Source organism: Phalaenopsis equestris, unplaced genomic scaffold (genome assembly GCF_001263595.1).
Source record: "Phalaenopsis equestris unplaced genomic scaffold, ASM126359v1 Scaffold224087, whole genome shotgun sequence".
Lineage (NCBI taxonomy): Eukaryota > Viridiplantae > Streptophyta > Magnoliopsida > Asparagales > Orchidaceae > Phalaenopsis > Phalaenopsis equestris.
The window spans coordinates 5,664-27,702 of NW_018242179.1; the positions used below are offsets into that span (position 1 = coordinate 5,664).

Genomic DNA, 22,039 nt, shown 5'->3' on the forward strand with positions numbered 1-22,039 from the left:
TTAAGTTCTAATATTACTCCCTGTGGGATCGATATCCAGGACTCCAATAGAGCCTTGTATTACTTGAGCGATACGTATACTTGCGTTAATAAGTGTGACTTTGCAATTATTAAATATTTTATACACATCTTTATCAAATCTATAATTGTTGTCAAGTTTTTGGCGTCGTTGTCGGGGATTTAAATCTTCTAGCAGCAGTATTAAATTCTTGTATTTTTGAGCATATATAAAGTCGTTGTCATGTGGCTCCGTGACTTTTTAAATTTTTGTTTTCGATGTTAAATCTCATGTTTTGTGTGTGTTTTTTTTCTTATTTAATACTCTTTTGTTCAAAGTTTTACTTCATATCACTTGAATCAATTTCCGCAATTTATTCACACCTCTCCCAACACTAGAGTACTTAACCATTGGAAGCACTTAAAAATAAGAATTGGCATCTTTCCTTTCACACCTCTTTGCATATATAATTTCTGACTAAAAATCAAGTGGATAGTACAATCCTTCTCCTCCGACATCTTCTCCTTGTAATCATGATAATCACATGATCATTTCTTGTCTACCTCCTGAACGATCATCTGTGATGCTCCTTTCTTTTAATTCTTCATGTGCTTTGTTTCCTTCCTTTTCAGAAGAGCTATGTGACTACCTTATTCCTCCCTCTTTAATATCATCTCTTCACAATTATATAAGTCAAAAGATGGGTAAGGCATCACAACTTTCGCCCCTATAGCCACTGATCTTAGTTTCACTCAAAACCATCGCCTTCAGGATTGAACCCTCACCATGTAGCGCTATTATAGCTAATAAATGACTAATTTTATCGCCTTTATTTATGTTTTATTTTTCACTTCTATTTTACTAATTTTTTTAGATTTGAGCTTCAGTTGTTAGATTTGCTTTTTTATAGTAATTAAAATATATTCATTATTTTATTTGCTAAACCGTGGGATTTTAAAAGTAAAGATTAATAGTTGCGAGCTTATTAAAGCTGATGCCAAGATAATATGTTCCATGTTGCGTTTGCTAAATCGCTGTACTGGTAAGTTAGTAAGAAGCATTTACATACATACCCAACAATTCTTAAGTATTTACATATCTAATACCTAAAAATCTATATTTAGATACATTCTACTCAAATCTTTAATATCATATAAAAATACTACCATCACTATCTTTTTAAAATGAATACATTTTTTCATGTTTATGTTTATGACACCAAGTCCTTATGAATGTAAATATCAAAATTTGTGTGTTAGAAATGTAAATACATAAGAATTGTGTGGTGCATGTGTAAATTTTCCTGTTATTAAATGTTAATGATTGTCCATTTGAAGTAACATTTTTATATTTTCTTAATCAATTTTGGGCTTATAATCTCATATTTATAGTAGCATTTTTATTGTTGTGATGTAATCCTTAACTCTGAAAGAGACGTGCAGGTTCCCTTTTAATTCCCACAAAGAGCATGTCTATTTCTTTTAAGATTTCTGGAATGATGAATTCCAATTTTGAGTTGATTGGTTTGTGGTTTAAATTTCTCTTTCCAAATTGCGTGATGTACATCCCCACTCTCTGCATTGGCAAAACATAATCATGCATGTTTTGGAGTTAAAGCTCATGCTTGTGTTTTAGAGGTTGTGTTGTTATTTCGTCAATGCGGAAATTGAGTTTTTGGTCAACCTGGAAAAAATGCAGCCCAAGCGCTTATGAACTACAGTGCTGCAATTAAAATTTAGCCATGATGAAAATGATTAAATCAAAAAATTAAATTAATAAAACAAAACTAATGAAAATTAACACTGTAAACATAATGCAAAATTCAAAACAAGGCAGAATTCATGGTAAAGTTGAAATTTTGAAGTTAAATTCTTCAACATTATTTGTAAGCAACAATAAAGACAAAGAAAAATTGCTTCTTGCACAAAAAAATCATATCTTAAGCACCATGTTTAAAAAAACAATTTAAGCTGGTAAAAAATGTCACACTTGCTAGATAATTTTTCTACAAAGCACGAATCGGTCTTCGAAAACATCAAAACTGAGAAGATGAACAATTGGTAAGGCAAAAGGAACATAGGAAACCAATACCAATTTTTTGCTGTAGAATTTTCATATTCTTAACAACTAAAATTGCTAAAAAACATTACCCTGGAAGATGGACGACATGATCATACCAGATGACAAGCCTGCAATGAAAGAAGATGGTAGAAGTTCCTCAGCATCTTTTTGAAGTTGTTGAACTGCACCGAGTCACCCAAGTTTCTTACATATCTCTATATTTACAGTCATAAAAAATTCCAGTATTACTAACTTTTCTAAAAATGAATCGCCTCTCACATGAAATAAAAATGTATAAAAAAATAAAAGATGCCAAAAATAAAGTAAAAGACAATTCCTGCATGCCATTTATAATCCCAAGAGTGATGGTTCCAAAAATGAAGGAAACTTCCAAATGTATCACCTCACATAAACTAAATCATTATAGCACTAATTTGAGAAGATTTTTCTTTTAGTCATTTTAATTTATGATAGGTCCAATTGACATGCTAGTATTATTTTCTTTTACCAAGGAAATATTATGTGCTCTTTAATGGTTTGTAGTTTTTTTTTTTTTAAATAAAGATTAATATATAATAAAATTACAGAGCAACGGACCTGATTTGTAGTTGCTTGGATAATGCCATTATGCCAAAAGGTAATGTGAAGAAAAAAGCCATGTCAGCAAGCCAAAAAATAACCCCCACCATGGAAGTTGTAGTTGTCTATTAAAACCTAAGCATGTAAAAATGAAAAGTCCAAGTATAGATACTAAGAAAACTTGAAACCACCATTGAGGTAATGGTTCATAATTTTTATTCATCAATCCTATATGAACATCCTCCATCTTATCCGTTAAATATTCTCTAACATTTTTCCACATCTTCCAAATATCCCTGATAAATAATTATAGATAATTCAATTAAGTTTTAAAAAATAATTAATGTAATCATTTTTTCATACTTCCCATTATGTAGAGGAACATGCATGATGGAAGTTCTTAAGGTTGCATAACTCTGGCCATAGGCTAAAGAAAATATAGCAATTGAGGGTGTGGCTAATGGGCTGTCAAGGAAGCCAACTACAGTGGACCAGTTAATGCCGAAAGAGCCAATTCCATGTCTATTTAGTCCTCAAACAATTTGTTGCATTGTGACGGACTTCTTATATTTTAAACAGATAAAAGAGATGGTTGGGAAGATGCGCCGGGGATGGCATAGTATGCAAAGGTTTTTATGAAAAGAAGGATGAAGAAATGAAACTGTGTTTTTTCTCCCCTCTTTCTATCCTCCTTTTGATGCAGTGCTCTGCCAAAATTAGTGGGCGAGTGGCAAGATATTCTCTGAAATAATATTTGTTATGAATATAGATATCCATTACTTACAAATTTGTAAATTAATACTTGAAGAGAGAGACTTGAACAAGGTTTCCTGACCACCACATATATGAAGATTCAACCATGAATTTTCTTAAAATACCAGCCCAACCATAACTCAACAACTGTATATTGAATTAAAGAGCAATAGTTCTTAATCCTAAATTAGAAAGGAAATCTAAAAAAAACTTGCTAGTTATGCACTTCAACTCTAGTTTCTCACATGTTATGTTTGTGCTAAAAGGAAAGTTGCCATGAGATTGATCTTTTTATTGTAAAAAGCCTTGATGATGGTGTCAATATGAACTGAATAAATATCACCTGCTCTTGTGCCTACAAACAAGGTTAAAAGACAATGTTCTTTCATATTTACATGCATCACTCTCAAATATTTAATATTAAATAAAAAATTTGTTGGCATCACACTCAAATTTTTAATAATACATCGAAAATCCTAGTATTATGATACACCTAAAATATATAGTATTTTTAGACACATTTTTATACCTATTTTTGAGATATTGCGCTTTAATGGAAGGTATTTGTATATTTTTTTCTTTCAGGTAAAAGTAAAAAGGTGAAGAATGCTAAAAGGAGTGAAAAAGGATCAAATTCGGAGCAAAAATGTGAAAATGGTGCAAAAGAGTTTTGGCGCCTAAGCGCCAGACCCAGTGCTTAAGCACCGGTGAAACAGAGAAGGCCGCGCCTAAGCGTCAGAGGCAGTTATTTGGTGGTTTACTTCATTTTTCTGAATTTTGAAGAGACATTTGAGGCACCTATTGGCTAAAGAGGGTGGTTATGACTATTAGAAACAAAAATATGATTAAAAGAATTGTGAAAGGAGGCATCCATTGGAGAATACATCGAATTTGGACACATTTTGAAGAGTTTCCAATGAACCTATTGGAAATTTATAAAAGAAGGAAGATGAGACATTTAGAAGTGTGCTTGAAGTCCTGGAAAGTGCTTGAAAGGGGGGAGTCCTGAGAAGAAAATCGTTGAGAATCTTGTGGAGAGATTCAGGCACCACAAATTTACTTTATCCTTTTTGTTTTTAGTTTTATTGTGAGAGTTAAAAGTGTTGTAAGAGAGAAGAGATTCAAAAGAACTTTAAGAGTTTGGTGGAGGATTTTAGATAAGTATTTATCTTTGTTTTTAAACTACTTTTGGTTTTAATTGAGACTTATTGTTGGTTTGACAATGATTTCTACTTTTAAACTAAAGTGTGATTTTGTTTTCTCCATGGATTCTGAGTTGTTTTCTTTATCTTTCTCCTTAAAATGATAAGTGATTAAAGTGTTGGATGGAAGTTGTGAAGAGTATTAATCTTTAATGTTGGAAGAAGTTGTGATGATTTAATTCCATGTACTTCATTTACCTCTTGATCTAGCCCATCTAGATGTTAAAAGTTGTTGTGAGAACATATAAGAGCCGGGCTAATACTGTCTCAGTTAAAAATTGGAAAGAATCACATGAGGTTGTATGAATGAGAATGTAATTCATATGATTTATTGCAAATAAATAGGGAAATAATCTTTGAAGGGTGTAGAGCTAGAGGACTTTAGAGTGACAAGCTAAAGCCCCCGACACTATTTATTATTTTAGGTTCTGATACGAGATGTTAGCCCCCAGGTAGAGGGAATCGAGGGAACTCTGGAGTGAGAGCCGGTATCTTCCCTGCCTAATCGGACTTCAGAACCATTCAAACTTTAAATTAGTCAATGTTCTTTATAGCATCTTTAGTAAGGGTAAAAAATATTATTGCTCCTATTTGGCACAACAAAATTTGCATACTTCCACAACAGAATTCCTATACTTATTATTGATTCATGATAAGAAGAAAGATATTTTCATATTCTGTGCTTTTCTTTTACATAAACTTTAGTTATCTTTTTAGTTGTTATTGTTTAGTTAAAATATCAAAAATAACAAAAATATTTAAATTTTAAATTCCTATATTATCTATAGTTTAAGTATAGTTTAAGTAGTTGTCTTTTTGAAATAGAAGTTTGTTGATTGATAGCACATATTGCTAATTTCTCCATGGGATCGATATTCGGGGCTTAATAAAAAAGTCTTATATTACTTGATAATGATACGTATACTTGATATGCATACTTACGTAGTATCCCAAGATATATATAAATTAAAGAGTTAAATTCTTATTTTCTTCAGGATCGAGATTTTGGTGCTGTTGTAAAATAAGAAAATATAAGTGAAAAATATAATTGAAGACATTGTTATACTGTTGCATATAAACAGTCGGGATCATATTACTAACTTTTCTAAAAATGAATTCCCCCTCACATGAATTAAAAACAAATAAAAAGAAAAAAATAAAGAATGCTAAAATAAAAGTAGAAGAGAATACCTGCATGCCATTTACAATCCTAATATTGATGGTTCCCAAATGAAGAAAAGCTCCATTTGTATCACCTGACATTAATTTGGGGAAAAACAATATAAAAAACAACAAGGTTTAACCTGCAAAATTTGAGATGATTGATAAAGCTTATCACAAACCAACAGATGCTCGCATATGCAATGTAAAGCTTTAGACAACAACCAACTAACCAACTATGGGTTATGTAAGTAATAACTCAAACTTAAAATTTTGAATGCCAAAACCACATAAACAAAACTAAATATAAATTTTGAAAAAAAAACCCTTTTGTTTGGGCAAACAATCCAACAACATCAGAAATAGCAGAGGCAGAACAGTCGCAGCCTTAAGGGTTGTTCTGCCTATTTTTTTATTGTTAGGTGGATCTTCTGGTTTAACATCAGTATTTGCAGGCCTAACAGAAGACCCTATAAAAACCACACAATGTAACAATATGTCGGTTCCTTAGAAAATTATCAGAAAAAAAACCATGAATAATTAGGTTGAACCTCAAAAACAATTATACCTAGAGCAAGTAAGTGTCTGCAGAATCAGGCATCTAATAGTTGATCATGATGTTTACATGCTCAATATCAATTCTCCTCCCAACCAAATTAGTAGAAACGAGAATCTTTTTATGTCCTTCCTTGAAGCCCTTGTACCTTGTTAATCTACAAATAACTAAAAAGAATGTATCTAAACTTCATTAAATATCAATGAAAGTTTGAAGTGAAGCGACTAACCTCAATCCTATAATACATTGATTTCAAACCATTAATTGAATCCAATTTTTTGTTCTTTAAAGAAGTTTGTGAAATAAAATAACTTGAAATTATTGAAATCCGGAGTTTAATTTGGATATCTACCTTTCAAAAAAAAAAGTTCATGTCATAATAAAATGGAAGGGTGCGCTAAATGCATTAAAATGAAATAGATAAAAAAAAAATTTACAAACTTATCCAACCACATTGTCCCACATGCCTACAAATGAAAACTTAAGTTAACATACAAAATTGACACTTAAAAATTTTGAGACTAAAATGAACAACCATTGTTTTTGTCATATGTATATATATATATATATATATTCTTCATCCATTACGACATGGGCGACATGCCCATCAGAGACACCACCTTATCGCAGCCTATTCCCATCGATACATTGACTTATGCTCCCACAAACACTGCACCTAAGCAGCAAACAACGATGCTGGGTGACAGCCTTTACCCGCTCGTCGAGAAACTGGAACGTGACTATATGCAGAAAGTGACGGGAATGCTGTTGGAAATGGACCAAACTGAGGTGCTGCATTTGTTGGAATCATTTGATGCTATGAAAGCCAAAGTTGTTGAATTCATGGAAGTTCTGAGAAATGTTGCCCAGGAACAACAGTAACATCAATAACAATTAGGTAATGTGCCCTCTGATCAGTTGGCTGCTTTATCGCTGAATGATGGCTTTGATCTCTAAGGTTATTTCTTATATGGAAGGTTAGAGAGGAAAAAAATTGTGAATTATTGTTTGTTCAGAATTTATAGCTGGCTTTGGTTTTATTAAGGGTCAATTTTTCTATTCTGTACCTGAATTCTCTGTGTTGGTGTGACTTAATATTATTTTTTTTCGGTTGTGGATTTCTTGGTGGCCTATTTTATGAAGTATTTAAAATTTTGATATTTATTTGTCACTCCCCTCAAGTGATCGCAACGACTCTGCCCAAGATGAAATGTGGTACTCTCTAGTTTGTGAAATTATAGCCCTCCCGGGTCATTATGTTTTTCAACAGATTTTAATGATACACATGGCAAGTTTGCAAAGTCAAACAAAAACCAGTGAAAATATCATCACAATATTTTACAAATAAAAAGAGATCTTTAAATCATTCTCATCCCACAAAATTAATTCCAATATGCAAGGAAAAAGAAAGAGAACTACTAAGAATTCATGGAAATAAAATAAAAACACATAATTTATATTAAAATCCAAGTCTTACAACAAATACTTAAACACAAATACAAGATACTTATCTTTTTATCTTCTCCCTAAGAAAATCTTGAAGTTTCCTTGCAGCTAATCTCCAAACTATTACTTAAAACAAAGACTCTCACTCTCTTACACACACACACACACTAGACTCAACCGACCCCTCCCAAATTACACAAAATGACTTCATGAAGACTCTAAAAGGACTCTCTTTTCATCCAAAAATTTAGCCCTATTAATAAATAACTAAAAATCATCAGGGGTCAATTCAAGCACCCCTTCAAAATTCGGTCAAATTTAATGGATATTATAGAAAGTTGGTTACTGGCGCTATAACACCCATTCAGCGCGTCTACTGGCGCTATGGCTCCAAGGGTGGCGCTATGGCGCCATACAAAAATATCCATTTTTTCTCTATTTTGTCCTTATTTTCGTCAAATGTCCATTCCATATACCTAAAACCAAAAACATGCAAAATATCTTCCTTTAAAGTGCAATATCATCAAAAATAGGCATAAATGAACATGAAACAAACATGTTATTTTTAGGTGGATCAGGCGCCTAGACACCATAACTCAACACATCCAACCGAGAAAGCAACGCCTAAGAGCCAAGTTTAGGGAGCCAAGGCACGACCGTTTTCTGCAGTTGCTAAGCCACAACTTTAGGATATATTTGATGGATTTTAATGCTTAGAGAATGGACTTTTTGACATTTCTAATTCCTGGAATTATGCAAGAAGCAGTGAGAATTGTAGATTTTTATCTTTTTGGGATATATTGGAGAGAGAAATTGAGGAATCTTGTAAGGGAATCATATCTACAAGGAATAGTATGAGGCTTTGTTGGAGGGATTTTCATTTATTTTTCAGAAGAAAAAGCTAAGAATTGAGCTCTTTATTTTCTTGTATTTATTGTAAACACATATTTAATGGATTTTTTTAATTTAATGAATTTTTTTATTTTGTTAAACATGTTTTGTGAGTAGAATTCTTGCACTTTTCTTTTGTGATAAATAGGTAGAATTTGTAGGTTATTGAGTACTATAAAACTAATATTGTAATCTCAATGTGATGGCTTTTACTTCATGCTTAATTTACTTATCAATCTGATCTATTGATGTGTTAAAATCTACTGTGAACCCATAATGATCTGGGAGGGCTATAACTTTAATAACTAGTAAGAACCACATTGAACTTACGGGTGAAGGAAAAGTAGGCCATAAGACAATGCAAATAGTTAGGGAGAAAATTTTGAGGGAATTTAACATAGGAGTTTCTAGGCTGACAGGAAGAAACACTTGCTGAGTTAAAATAAACTTTGTTACACACTCGGAAGAGGGTAACTTGGATTCTTGCTACTATTGTCACTAGCCACATTAGATTCTTAGTATCCTATCCTACATTTCTATTTATGCAATCACAAGAGAAAGGTAGCCTTCATATATTAATTTCCACCAAACCCATTATTCTAGTTAGATTTATATTTATACTTAGTGCTGATATTTAGGAGTAGTTAGAAAAATAGTAGTAATCGGCATCAAATTAGGACCTAAAAGTAGTAGACTAGAACTTCACCTATAGAATTAACTACCTCACTTCCTTGTGGGATCAATATTTCAAACTCATTTGAGCCCTATATTACTGAAACGATATATATGCTTGCGTGAGAAACCCCAATGTGTAAGAATATCTAATTTTAAGGACTCAATCAATTTACTAAGGAGTGGATCAAGTTTCTGAGGAGTACGGAAACTTACATCATTGTGACACACATACTTGGGACGGATCAATAAATAAGGCTACTAAAAATATTTTTTTTTTGTAGTGCCACACTACAATCTACTCGACCAATTACGACCTACATGGACCACATCTCTTGTAACTCTCAACTCTAACAATTATGGCCTACGAACATTATCACTGTTCATAACTACAACCTATGTGATCAAGTAAGATCTACGTGACTCACAACACCCGCAGCTCTCTACTACAACATTCATGGTCAACTGATGCTCCTGAAGCAACCATCTACGACCTACATGACTAATTAAATCCACGACTTTCGACTACATCCTCTACAACAAGCTGCTGACACTACAACCACCGTTAATAACATTCACGGCAGGCTACTGCCTTCATAGTAATCAACTACAACCTTTACAGGTTATTACAACTATTATTACCGAACAAGCATTATACATAAACATTGTAATTTCATATACTCTAATTCAAGAGGTAAGTAAATTTATATACTTACATATTGATTTATTTCAATAGAGCTACGCCCCATGATTTTTTATCTTTATAGTGTTTTTCACAAAAAAAATTCAAGGTGTCACGCAATCCTTACTTCTCCTTTGTCTACGTGTGCTACCTGTCACCTCCCAAAAGAGCATTTAGGGGTGGTGGGCAGCTCAAGACTTAAATATTGCTTTTCGGCCATACACCTAGCCAATGTGGGACTTTTTGACCGTGACATTCTTCTCCACTCATTCACGTAGCGCCCTCGCTCGTCACGGATCGGCTCCACCGAGGGTCCCACTGGACCATAGAGAGTTCACACACCTGACAAACAATAATCTGCTCTTATACTACTTGTCACCTCCCAAAATAGCTCTTAGGGGTGGTGGGCAGCTCAGGAATTAAATATTGCTTTTCGGCCCTACACCTAGCCGATGTGGGACTTTTTGTCTGTGACATACTGCTGCAAATCTTCCGAAACTTAATTTATGGAATCGATCACCTTCCGTAAACTATAAAAGAACTTAGTCTAGGCAACACTGGGGTTGTATGAATAATTTTAGCAATTTAATTGAATCCTATAAATTTAAATTTATAAAATACTATTATCAATAAGTTTTACTAGATTCAAAATCAAGATAAAATTATGAAGAAATTAATAAAAAGATTTAGTAAATCAAAATTTTAAAAATAATATTTTAATGTGACAGATTTAAGTTAAATCTAACTATAACTCCAATATGTGCACTTTCAACTAAATTGTATTTTATTGTTAAAAATAATATGTGAACCTTATTGAATTCATCCATCAAATAAGATCAAAACACTTTACTTTTTTCAAAACCTTTTGGGCCATTAGAATAAATACTTGATGATCATAAATGAAGGGGGTGTTTGCTAAACCATTTATCCGTTGGGAGTTGGTAAATCCAGCCAAATATGAAAAACTCAAGCTAAATCCAAATTTAATAAATGCAGCAAAAGGATAAATTTAACAAATCTGAATTTACTAAATCTAACTATGACTAAATCAATTTGCCAAAGCACCACCGAAATGTGATAAATTTAGCAGACTCACCTCCAGCTAGCCGACCTATCCATCTACCCCATCAAATCTTTCTCACGATTAAATCAGAACGCATTTATTATTATTTCTTTTTCATATTGTCGTTGAGCGAATTAATTGCTCTAAAGACGCGGATGGAGCTCATTCACATGCCTCCGCCTTTACTTGCCACCTCCCAGTTGATAATACAACTTAGCCTCAGGGGATAAGATAGAAATGTTTTCATAAAGAAATTAAATAGTATATCTGTTGATTTTCTGACTATTTCTTCTACCCACTTGACAGGTGTCCACGCACGTGTCAACGTATCCATGCAGCGTTACATACGTGTCACTCATACATTACACTTCACAGCCTATAAAATCGGCTCCCTGCTTCATCATTGCAACCAAACCTTTTCTTCTTAGTGTAAAGAACAAGAATCTAAAGAAATTAGTAACAATGTCGACTGAGGATAAAGCTGCCTATCATGCTGGAGAGGCCAAAGGACAAACTCAGGTATCTCCTTCTCTTCATACTCAGATTCAGGAATTACGGGCCGTTTGGGTCAATTTATAAGTGCGGGGCTTTTGTGAGAATGCCATAGTACCGTTTGTATTGATTGTTTTGTTTGAAAATATGATTACATTGGTCACGGGTTCACGGGTCACGATTCACGGGTCACGGATCACGTTTCAGGATAAATCCTAAATTTCTTTTAGTGTCAAATCAAAACATGATTCTTTGCTCCAGGAGAAAGCAGGTAACTTGGCAGGAAAGGCTTCTGATGCCGCTACAGGAGCTAAGGACAAGACTGTAGAGACTGCTCAGGCAGCAAAGGATCATGCAGTAGAGGGAAAGGATAATGCTGGTAGCTATCTGCAACAGGTATATATCTATTTACTTAGGCTTAAAAGAGTTTAACTACATTTGTTCCATGTCCTTAATCTGTCGCAAACAGGCTGGAGATAAAGTGAAGAGTGCGGCGCAGGGAACAACAGAAGCTGTCAAGAACACTTTAGGCCTTGGAGAGCAGAAATAAAAGCTACTGGGCCTCTATCGTTCGGAGTGCCATTTGAAATTAATATTGATCTAGTTATGTTTGCTTTGGACTGCTTTTATTGTAATAATATGCTCAAGCTTTAATGGTTATGTAATTTCATGCATTAAGTTATTAAGTGGATGTGTTTTAGTTTGAATTATCATTAAATAAATAGGTGAAATTTGCTTTTCTTATCGGATTATTGTTTTCTGAAATGGATCTGTGGGCAGTCATTAGATCGCTATTTTGAGTTTTTAAGATATTGACGGGGTTAAGCATCAGTAACACATTTTCTCCATAATATAAAACATTCACTACACCATGTCTTTGAAATCAAGATATATATTTTAATCAAGCAGCAGATTTGCAAAATTTCATTAAAACAGTGATAGTTTATATACTGTTTTTCTTTTTTTTTTTTCTCTGGTCGTGAAACTGTTTTTGAATCAATCTATTCTGGGCTCGGGTCGTGAAACTGTTTTTGAATCAATCTATTCTGGGAAAAAATCTTCATTTAGCGGTACATATTTGGAAATTGTTACACTAGAAAACGATAAAATTAATTTAATCATGCTTTTAACATCCACCAAAAGATACTTTGCTGGTTTAATTTCGACAAGTCAAACTTTTAACACACAGAATAAGTAGCCTCTATTTGTTATGGTACATTATGTATTCAATATTTTTGCAATGCATTTGTGCTTTTATGCCATTAAATGTTCGCTGTCAATGCTCTCTAGGGATTATTCCTAATGATAATGTCATCTTAATGACCTTATTAGTTTATTAGTGAGGATTGTTTTGTGAAAGCTTTTAAGCGTGATCATTACAGAGAATTGTTTTGTGAAAGCTTTTAAGCGTGATCATTACAAGTAGCTCCGCCCACTTCTTTTCTAGTAATGAGAAATTTTATGAGGCCTACAGTTTCTGCCTTGGAGTGTCTCCCTCCACATCTCATACTTAGATGGCCAGTACTTGGATGGATCAAGACTTGGGATCCTATCTAAGACCTTTTAACTGTAGGGGTTCGGCTCACCTTCAACTTTTCTTTTATTAAAAAAAATGGCCAAGAGTAGAGGTTAAATAAGTTCTAATGTCAATGTTATGCATTTTTTAGCACATTTTTAATTTGTAATAAGATTCAGTGCATGAATTAACTTTGTAACTAGGAAGCGCTAGGCTCTCTTCCCAACTCGAGTGCCAATGTAATAAATTTATTAGCACTTTTTTAATTTGTTAAAGATTTAATGCATGAACTCTCTTAGCAGTCTCCTTTTATATCCCCTATGTAGGGAGTAATCACATGTATAATTGGAGGTCCTCATGCTTTCACAGAGCATTTGATTTGTTTGGCTTGCTCTCCACCTATAATTTAAAGGATCTCAGCTGAGCAGTGAGCAAACTACATCCTCACCGACTTGCAAAATTGGAAACACGGCGAAAAAATTAATTAGTGCAAACACAAAATCACAGTCTAAACAGAAGACATAACTTGCTGCTAATGTTCGATGCCTTAATTGGCATCAACAATATGATCCCTCTGCTACATTAGATGGAGCTGCAGTCATAGCTAGTGATGATACTAGTATGGTAGGAGAAGGCGCATGACATCCTTTTCTTAGGAGTTCGATGCCAACATTTTGTGATATTTTGCTAGTATCTATTACAAACTGACAAAAAAATTAAATGTAGTCGCACTCCTTCAAAAAAGATATTGAATGCTGAACATATGTAGAAATTTATAAATGGCTTCGTTTTGTGTACATATAACAAACTTCTTTTTCTAAAAGCTTTTAAATTAAAGATCCTTGTTTATCATTATAATTTTCACACTAGCAATCATAACCCATTCAATTCTAATGATACAATAAAATTTACAAATCCAAGCAATTATTGAACTAGAATACAAAAAATAAAAGAAATGAATTAAACAAATCAAAAAGAAGATTGTTCAAAAAGTAAGCTGCTCGCTTGAATTGTTTCAAATAAATTTATAAAAAATATAAAATATCCCTAATCCTTCTCAGTCCTCTCGTCATTCTTTTCCTCGAAATCATTCACAGTAAGCCATTTTTCTATCTGCTCTGATCGATATCGTAATGCATCAAAATCTAATTTCATCCTGGTCTACATTTGCGACCTCATTTGGATGAACTGGGCAACAATTCTAGTCATAATATCAATGGTGAATTTAGAAATCAACCTATGTTCTCAAAAAGTATGTTGCTCGCTTGAATTGTTTCAAATAAATTTATAAAAAATAAAAAATATCCCTAATCCTTCCCAGTCCTCTCATCATTCTTTTCCTCGAAATCATTCACAGTAAGCCATTTTTCTATCTGCTCTGATCGATATCGTAATGCATCAAAATCTAATTTCATCCTGGTCTACATTTGCGACCTCATTTGGATGAACTGGGCAACAATTCTAGTCATAATATCAATGGTGAATTTAGAAATCAACCTATGAAGTTCTCCTCAAAAAGTAAGTTGCTCGCTTGAATTGTTTCAAATAAATTTATAAAAAATAAAAAATATCCCTAATCCTTCTCAGTCCTCTCATCATTCTTTTCCTCGAAATCATTCACAGTAAGCCATTTTTCTATCTGCTCTGATCGATATCGTAATGCATCAAAATCTAATTTCATCCTGGTCTACATTTGCGACCTCATTTGGATGAACTGGGCAACAATTCTAGTCATAATATCAATGGTGAATTTAGAAATCAACCTATGAAGTTCTCCTCAAAAAGTAAGTTGCTCGCTTGAATTGTTTCAAATAAATTTATAAAAAATAAAAAATATCCCTAATCCTTCCCAGTCCTCTCATCATTCTTTTCCTCGAAATCATTCACAGTAAGCCATTTTTCTATCTGCTCTGATCGATATCGTAATGCATCAAAATCTAATTTCATCCTGGTCTACATTTGCGACCTCATTTGGATGAACTGGGCAACAATTCTAGTCATAATATCAATGGTGAATTTAGAAATCAACCTATGAAGTTCTCCTCAAAAAGTAAGTTGCTCGCTTGAATTGTTTCAAATAAATTTATAAAAAATAAAAAATATCCCTAATCCTTCCCAGTCCTCTCATCATTCTTTTCCTCGAAATCATTCACAGTAAGCCATTTTTCTATCTGCTCTGATCGATATCGTAATGCATCAAAATCTAATTTCATCCTGGTCTACATTTGCGACCTCATTTGGATGAACTGGGCAACAATTCTAGTCATAATATCAATGGTGAATTTAGAAATCAACCTATGAAGTTCTCCTCAAAAAGTAAGTTGCTCGCTTGAATTGTTTCAAATAAATTTATAAAAAATAAAAAATATCCCTAATCCTTCCCAGTCCTCTCATCATTCTTTTCCTCGAAATCATTCACAGTAAGCCATTTTTCTATCTGCTCTGATCGATATCGTAATGCATCAAAATCTAATTTCATCCTGGTCTACATTTGCGACCTCATTTGGATGAACTGGGCAACAATTCTAGTCATAATATCAATGGTGAATTTAGAAATCAACCTATGAAGTTCTCCTCAAAAAGTAAGTTGCTCGCTTGAATTGTTTCAAATAAATTTATAAAAAATAAAAAATATCCCTAATCCTTCCCAGTCCTCTCATCATTCTTTTCCTCGAAATCATTCACAGTAAGCCATTTTTCTATCTGCTCTGATCGATATCGTAATGCATCAAAATCTAATTTCATCCTGGTCTACATTTGCGACCTCATTTGGATGAACTGGGCAACAATTCTAGTCATAATATCAATGGTGAATTTAGAAATCAACCTATGAAGTTCTCCTCAAAAAGTAAGTTGCTCGCTTGAATTGTTTCAAATAAATTTATAAAAAATAAAAAATATCCCTAATCCTTCCCAGTCCTCTCATCATTCTTTTCCTCGAAATCATTCACAGTAAGCCATTTTTCTATCTGCTCTGATCGATATCGTAATGCATCAAAATCTAATTTCATCCTGGTCTACATTTGCGACCTCATTTGGATGAACTGGGCAACAATTCTAGTCATAATATCAATGGTGAATTTAGAAATCAACCTATGAAGTTCTCCTCAAAAAGTAAGTTGCTCGCTTGAATTGTTTCAAATAAATTTATAAAAAATAAAAAATATCCCTAATCCTTCCCAGTCCTCTCATCATTCTTTTCCTCGAAATCATTCACAGTAAGCCATTTTTCTATCTGCTCTGATCGATATCGTAATGCATCAAAATCTAATTTCATCCTGGTCTACATTTGCGACCTCATTTGGATGAACTGGGCAACAATTCTAGTCATAATATCAATGGTGAATTTAGAAATCAACCTATGAAGTTCTCCTCAAAAAGTAAGTTGCTCGCTTGAATTGTTTCAAATAAATTTATAAAAAATAAAAAATATCCCTAATCCTTCCCAGTCCTCTCATCATTCTTTTCCTCGAAATCATTCACAGTAAGCCATTTTTCTATCTGCTCTGATCGATATCGTAATGCATCAAAATCTAATTTCATCCTGGTCTACATTTGCGACCTCATTTGGATGAACTGGGCAACAATTCTAGTCATAATATCAATGGTGAATTTAGAAATCAACCTATGAAGTTCTCCTCAAAAAGTAAGTTGCTCGCTTGAATTGTTTCAAATAAATTTATAAAAAATAAAAAATATCCCTAATCCTTCCCAGTCCTCTCATCATTCTTTTCCTCGAAATCATTCACAGTAAGCCATTTTTCTATCTGCTCTGATCGATATCGTAATGCATCAAAATCTAATTTCATCCTGGTCTACATTTGCGACCTCATTTGGATGAACTGGGCAACAATTCTAGTCATAATATCAATGGTGAATTTAGAAATCAACCTATGAAGTTCTCCTCAAAAAGTAAGTTGCTCGCTTGAATTGTTTCAAATAAATTTATAAAAAATAAAAAATATCCCTAATCCTTCCCAGTCCTCTCATCATTCTTTTCCTCGAAATCATTCACAGTAAGCCATTTTTCTATCTGCTCTGATCGATATCGTAATGCATCAAAATCTAATTTCATCCTGGTCTACATTTGCGACCTCATTTGGATGAACTGGGCAACAATTCTAGTCATAATATCAATGGTGAATTTAGAAATCAACCTATGAAGTTCTCCTCAAAAAGTAAGTTGCTCGCTTGAATTGTTTCAAATAAATTTATAAAAAATAAAAAATATCCCTAATCCTTCTCAGTCCTCTCATCATTCTTTTCCTCGAAATCATTCACAGTAAATTTGATGAAATCCTAACTCCACACTCGCGAACTCAAAGGGAAGAAGACGACTTTGAGGGTCAAAAATGGCATTTTTCGGGTTAATTTTCAACTTCATCGTTCGCGTACCGGTTTAAGTGAATCAACACTTAAGCGCAATTGGTTTGGCACTTAGGCGCCTACTCTCTAGTTGTCTAGCGCTTAAGCACGGGATTTTTGCGCTTAGGCGCCAATGCACGAATTTTGATATTTTTGACTTTTAAGTGAAATGCACATCTAGCCCAAGTCAACCACTCTTAAATGGTCTTATAAATCTTTAATAATTATTTTCTTCCCCTTCAACTCTCCTCTTTCTCAAAATTCACCAATTTTTCACTAATTCAATTCAACAAAAAATAACACAAAATTTTATACAAAACAAACACTTATATTAATTCACAAACAAATAAGAACACTTGTGATACATACTTTCTCAGTCTAAAGAGTCTTGGATGAGATATATTCTAAGCACAAACTTCAAACATTAAAAAAACTTAACATTAAAAACACTTAAAATAAACTTAATACTAACATCACAACACCTAACAAAAACAAACACTAAACTTAGAACTTATATCCATTCTCCTTCTGGTTGAATGAATTTCGGCTTTTCATTTGTCTCACTTGGGGAATTTGAAATATAGATCTGATAGAGTGGACCATGTTGAAAACTCTGGTTGAATCTTCTTTAATCCATTTGTTTTTCAAATACATAGCCTTGTTCGCTTCTCATATAAAACTTGTAAGGCTAAATTTCATCTTAAGTTTCCATCCAATATGCTCCAAATGTGTGTTAGTCTCATTCACCTTCATTTCAATTGAATCCACGCTAGCCTCAATCTTTGTAATCTTCTTCGCTATTCCTTCTATACTAAAGGCTAAAAAACTGCTGTATAACTCTTGCACAATTTGACAACCAAACTTCTTCTTCATGGCTTCCTCCTTCATATCAATCTCCCAAGAAGAAATTTTTTCAAGATCTCTCACTCTTCACTTAGATTTTAGGGTGAAAATTGAAGTGGGGTGAGAATTCTCTTCATTCCCTTATATTTATAGGCTTTGGTTCAAGCCTAAAACTACTAAACACGTTCTCAAACCACTAACCCACATTAAAACCCACTAAACCACATTTAAATCTTCTAAAAACTTAATTTAGCACATTTAGTTAACTGCTGCGCTTAAGCGCCGAATGTTGGCGCTTAAGCATCGATGCTTAATTTAGCGCATCGATGCTTAATTATGCTTAATTTAGCACAGGTTAGCTTAACATCCAAATACTCATTCTAACATGTCTAAGTCATCTATTAAGATCTTAGAATGAATACTAAATCATTATATATTCAAAATACTATCATAATTTTCTCAATCAAACACAATAAAATAACATTCAAAGCAGAAACATACTGATAACCATGAGTTACCTCCCACAAAGCCATTGGTTTAACGTCGTCAGCCCGATGTAACCTGTACTTATTCTATTTGACCCAACAACATAAGATCATTTAATTTAAGTTGATCCCTTATAAAATAGAGTTTCAGCCTGTGACCATTCACTTTAAATATTTTTTTAGTTTTAGGATCTTTAATATCCAAAGCTCCATAGGGATAAACTTTTCTTACATCAAATGGGCCCATCCACCTGAACTTAAGTTTTCCTGAAAATAATCTTAACCTTACATTATATAGCAAAACTTGTTGCCCTTACTCAAAATTTTTATTAAGAATCCTATGATCATGCCACATCTTTATCTTTTCCTTATAAATCTCAGCACTCTCATAAGATTTATTTCTTATCTCTTCTTTATTTCTTATCTCTTCAATTTCTTATCTCTTCAAGCTCATTTAATTGCAGTAGTCTTTTCTTACTAGTATCCTTTAAATTGTAATTAAATTCTTTAGTTGGTCAATATGTTTTATGCTCAAGTTTAACCGGTAAATGACAAGCTTTCCCAAATATTAGCCTATATGGGGACATTCCTATAGAAGTTTTATATGCAGTCCTATAAGCCCACAAAGCATAATCAAGTTTGACTGACCAATCTATTTTTGTTGGATTCATAGATTTTTCCAATATTCTCTTAATTTCACAATAGGATAATTTAACCAAAGAACTTGTTTGAGGATGATAAACAGTAGCAACTCGATGGTTGATATGGTATTTTTTTACTAATTTCTTCATTATTTCATTCCTGAAATGACTTCCCTCGTCAATTATGATCACTCAACATCTCAAATCTACAAAATATATATATATTCTTAAAAAAATTGCAATACTTTGAGCATCACATCGAGGTAATGTAACAACTTCTATTGATTTGGATACATAGTCTACTGCTAACAATATATATCATATTAATAAATATAAATTTCCAAAAGATGGTATAATTGATCCCATGAAATTTAATCCAAAAAAATCAAATATCTTAACTTCAAACACATAAATGAGAGGCATCTCATTTCTCCGAGAAATATTGCGTACTCGTTGACATCGATCACAAGTTTTGATATAAGAGTTAACATATCTAAAGAATGTAGGCCAATAAATCCATATTGCAAAATTTTGTATGTTATTTTTTCAAAATTAAAATGTCCCCCAAAATCAGAATTATGACATTTTTGGATAAGTTCATAAGTTTCTTCTAAAGTCACACATCTTCGAATAATTCGATTATTTCCTTATTTAAGTAAAAATGGGTCATCCCAAAAATAAGTCTTAGCTTCAGATAAAAATTTTCTCTTCTATCGGTATAACATTTCATAGTGTATAATATCACTAACAATAAAGTTCACAATGTCGGCATACCATAGAATACACCACCCATTAATACTGAACAATTCTTCATTTGAAAAATGTTCATTAATTTCTTTTCAAAATAGAGTGATTTTTCTAATTCAAGACTGGGCACATGATCAATAATTTGATTCTGAGCTCCCTTCCTATCTACTATCTCAAAGTCAAATTCTTATAAAAGAAGAATCCATCATATCAATCTTAATTTTACATCATTTTTTTTAATTAAATATTTAATAGCATAATGATCTGCATGCACAAAACATTTTATTCCAATTAAGTATGAATTGAATTTATCAAAAGCATATACTATTGTTAATAACTATTTCTCAGTTATGATATAATTAATTTGAGCTTCATTAAGAGTTCTACTAACATATTAAATAACTTTGACAATCTTATCATGCTTTTTTCCTAAAAAAGCTCCAATAGCATAATCACTAGCATCACACATTAATTCAAAAGGTTTGTCCCAATCAGGTGAAACAATAATTGTTGCAGTGAATAAATTTTTTTTAATAGATTAAAAGCTTTTAAGCACTCCTTATCAAAATTAAAAATTACAAAATTTTCAAGCAAATGACATAGAGGCTTAGCAATTTTTGAAAAGTCTTTAATATATTGCCTATGAAATCCATTAAGTCCTAAAAAACTCCTAATTTCCCTTACATTTGTTGGGTAAGGTAAATTAGTGATTACTTAAATTTTTGTATACTTAAATTTTTGTAGGGTCTTTTGTAGGGTCTACTTCCATATCATTTTCTGATGTCTGATTTCCTAAAACAATTCCTCTTGCTACCATAAATTGACATTTTTCTCAATTAAGGACTAAATTAACTACTTCAAAGGGCTTAAGAATTCTTGATAAATGTTCTAAACACGATTCAAATGAGGTTTTAAACACTGAAAAATCATCCATAAAAATTTTAATACATTTTTCAATTAAATCACAGAAAATAACCATCATATATCTTTAAAATGTGGTAGGGGCATTACATAAACTAAAGGGCATTCTTCTAAAAGCAAATGTATCATAAGGACTGGTAAAAGTTATTTTCTATTGATCCCTAGGGCTATTTGTATTTGGTGATAACCAGTATATCCATCTAGAAAATAAAAGTATTTATGCTCAGCTTGTTTATCCAATATTTGATCTTGAAAGGGTAGTGGACAATGATCTTTCCTAGTGACGCGATTTGATTTTCTAAAATTAATGAATATTTGACACCCTGTGACTTGTCTTGTTGGTATTAACTCATTATGTTCATTCATAGTCATAGTCACTCCTCCTTTCTTAGGAACACAATGAATTGGACTAAACCATGCACTATCGAAAATATGGTAGATAATTCTAATATCTAACCACTTTAAAATTTATTTATTAACAACTACTTTCATAACAGGAATCAATCTCCTTTAAGGATTTGCTCTGAGTTTCAATTCTCTTCTATATGAATTCTATGCATACAAATTGAAGGACTGATTCCATTAATATCAACAATTGTCCATCCAAAGACTTTCCTATAGTTTTTCAAAGTTTTCATTAAACTCACTTCTTCTTCTGTAGTTAAATTTGAGGGAATTATAATCGGTAAAGTTGAGGAATCACCTAAAAAGACATATTTTAAATGTTCAGGAAGTAACCTCAACTCAAGTTCATGAGGTTTTTCAATCGATAGACAAAAAGATTTATCTTTTTCTGTCTTGTCCAAAACTTCAAAACTTTCTTAAACATAATTCAAATCTTCGTTATAAAAATCTTCAAATTGTTCTAATTCCTCTTCTTGCACATGTTTCAACTCTTTTATTTCATATTACTCTTCAAAAGTTATTTTGAAATGACATTCACTCATATATCTTATTACATCCATT

General features: G+C 32.6%; 1 protein-coding gene across 1 annotated transcript; it reads left to right on the forward strand.

Annotated features, from left to right (window-relative positions):
• Positions 1 to 11,461: 11,461 nt before the first annotated feature.
• Positions 11,462 to 12,302, forward strand: LOC110037727 (late embryogenesis abundant protein, group 3-like). The gene is made up of 3 exons (XM_020742437.1): positions 11,462 to 11,582; positions 11,817 to 11,951; positions 12,025 to 12,302. The coding sequence occupies exons 1-3, from the start codon at positions 11,526 to 11,528 to the stop codon at positions 12,103 to 12,105; spliced, it is 273 nt and encodes a 90-aa protein (XP_020598096.1). The 5' UTR covers positions 11,462 to 11,525; the 3' UTR covers positions 12,106 to 12,302.
• The last annotated feature ends 9,737 nt before the right edge of the window (positions 12,303 to 22,039 follow it).

What these genes read in the sequence shown, in the direction of transcription:
- LOC110037727 (XM_020742437.1), top strand. Translation starts at nt 11,526, where the DNA reads ATGTCGACTGAGGATAAAGCTGCCTATCATGCTGGAGAGGCCAAAGGA. An exon ending in AGGCCAAAGGACAAACTCAG is followed by an intron (nt 11,583 to 11,816) that starts GTATCTCCTTCT and finishes TCTTTGCTCCAG; the next exon opens with GAGAAAGCAGGTAACTTGGC. An exon ending in CTGGTAGCTATCTGCAACAG is followed by an intron (nt 11,952 to 12,024) that starts GTATATATCTAT and finishes TGTCGCAAACAG; the next exon opens with GCTGGAGATAAAGTGAAGAG.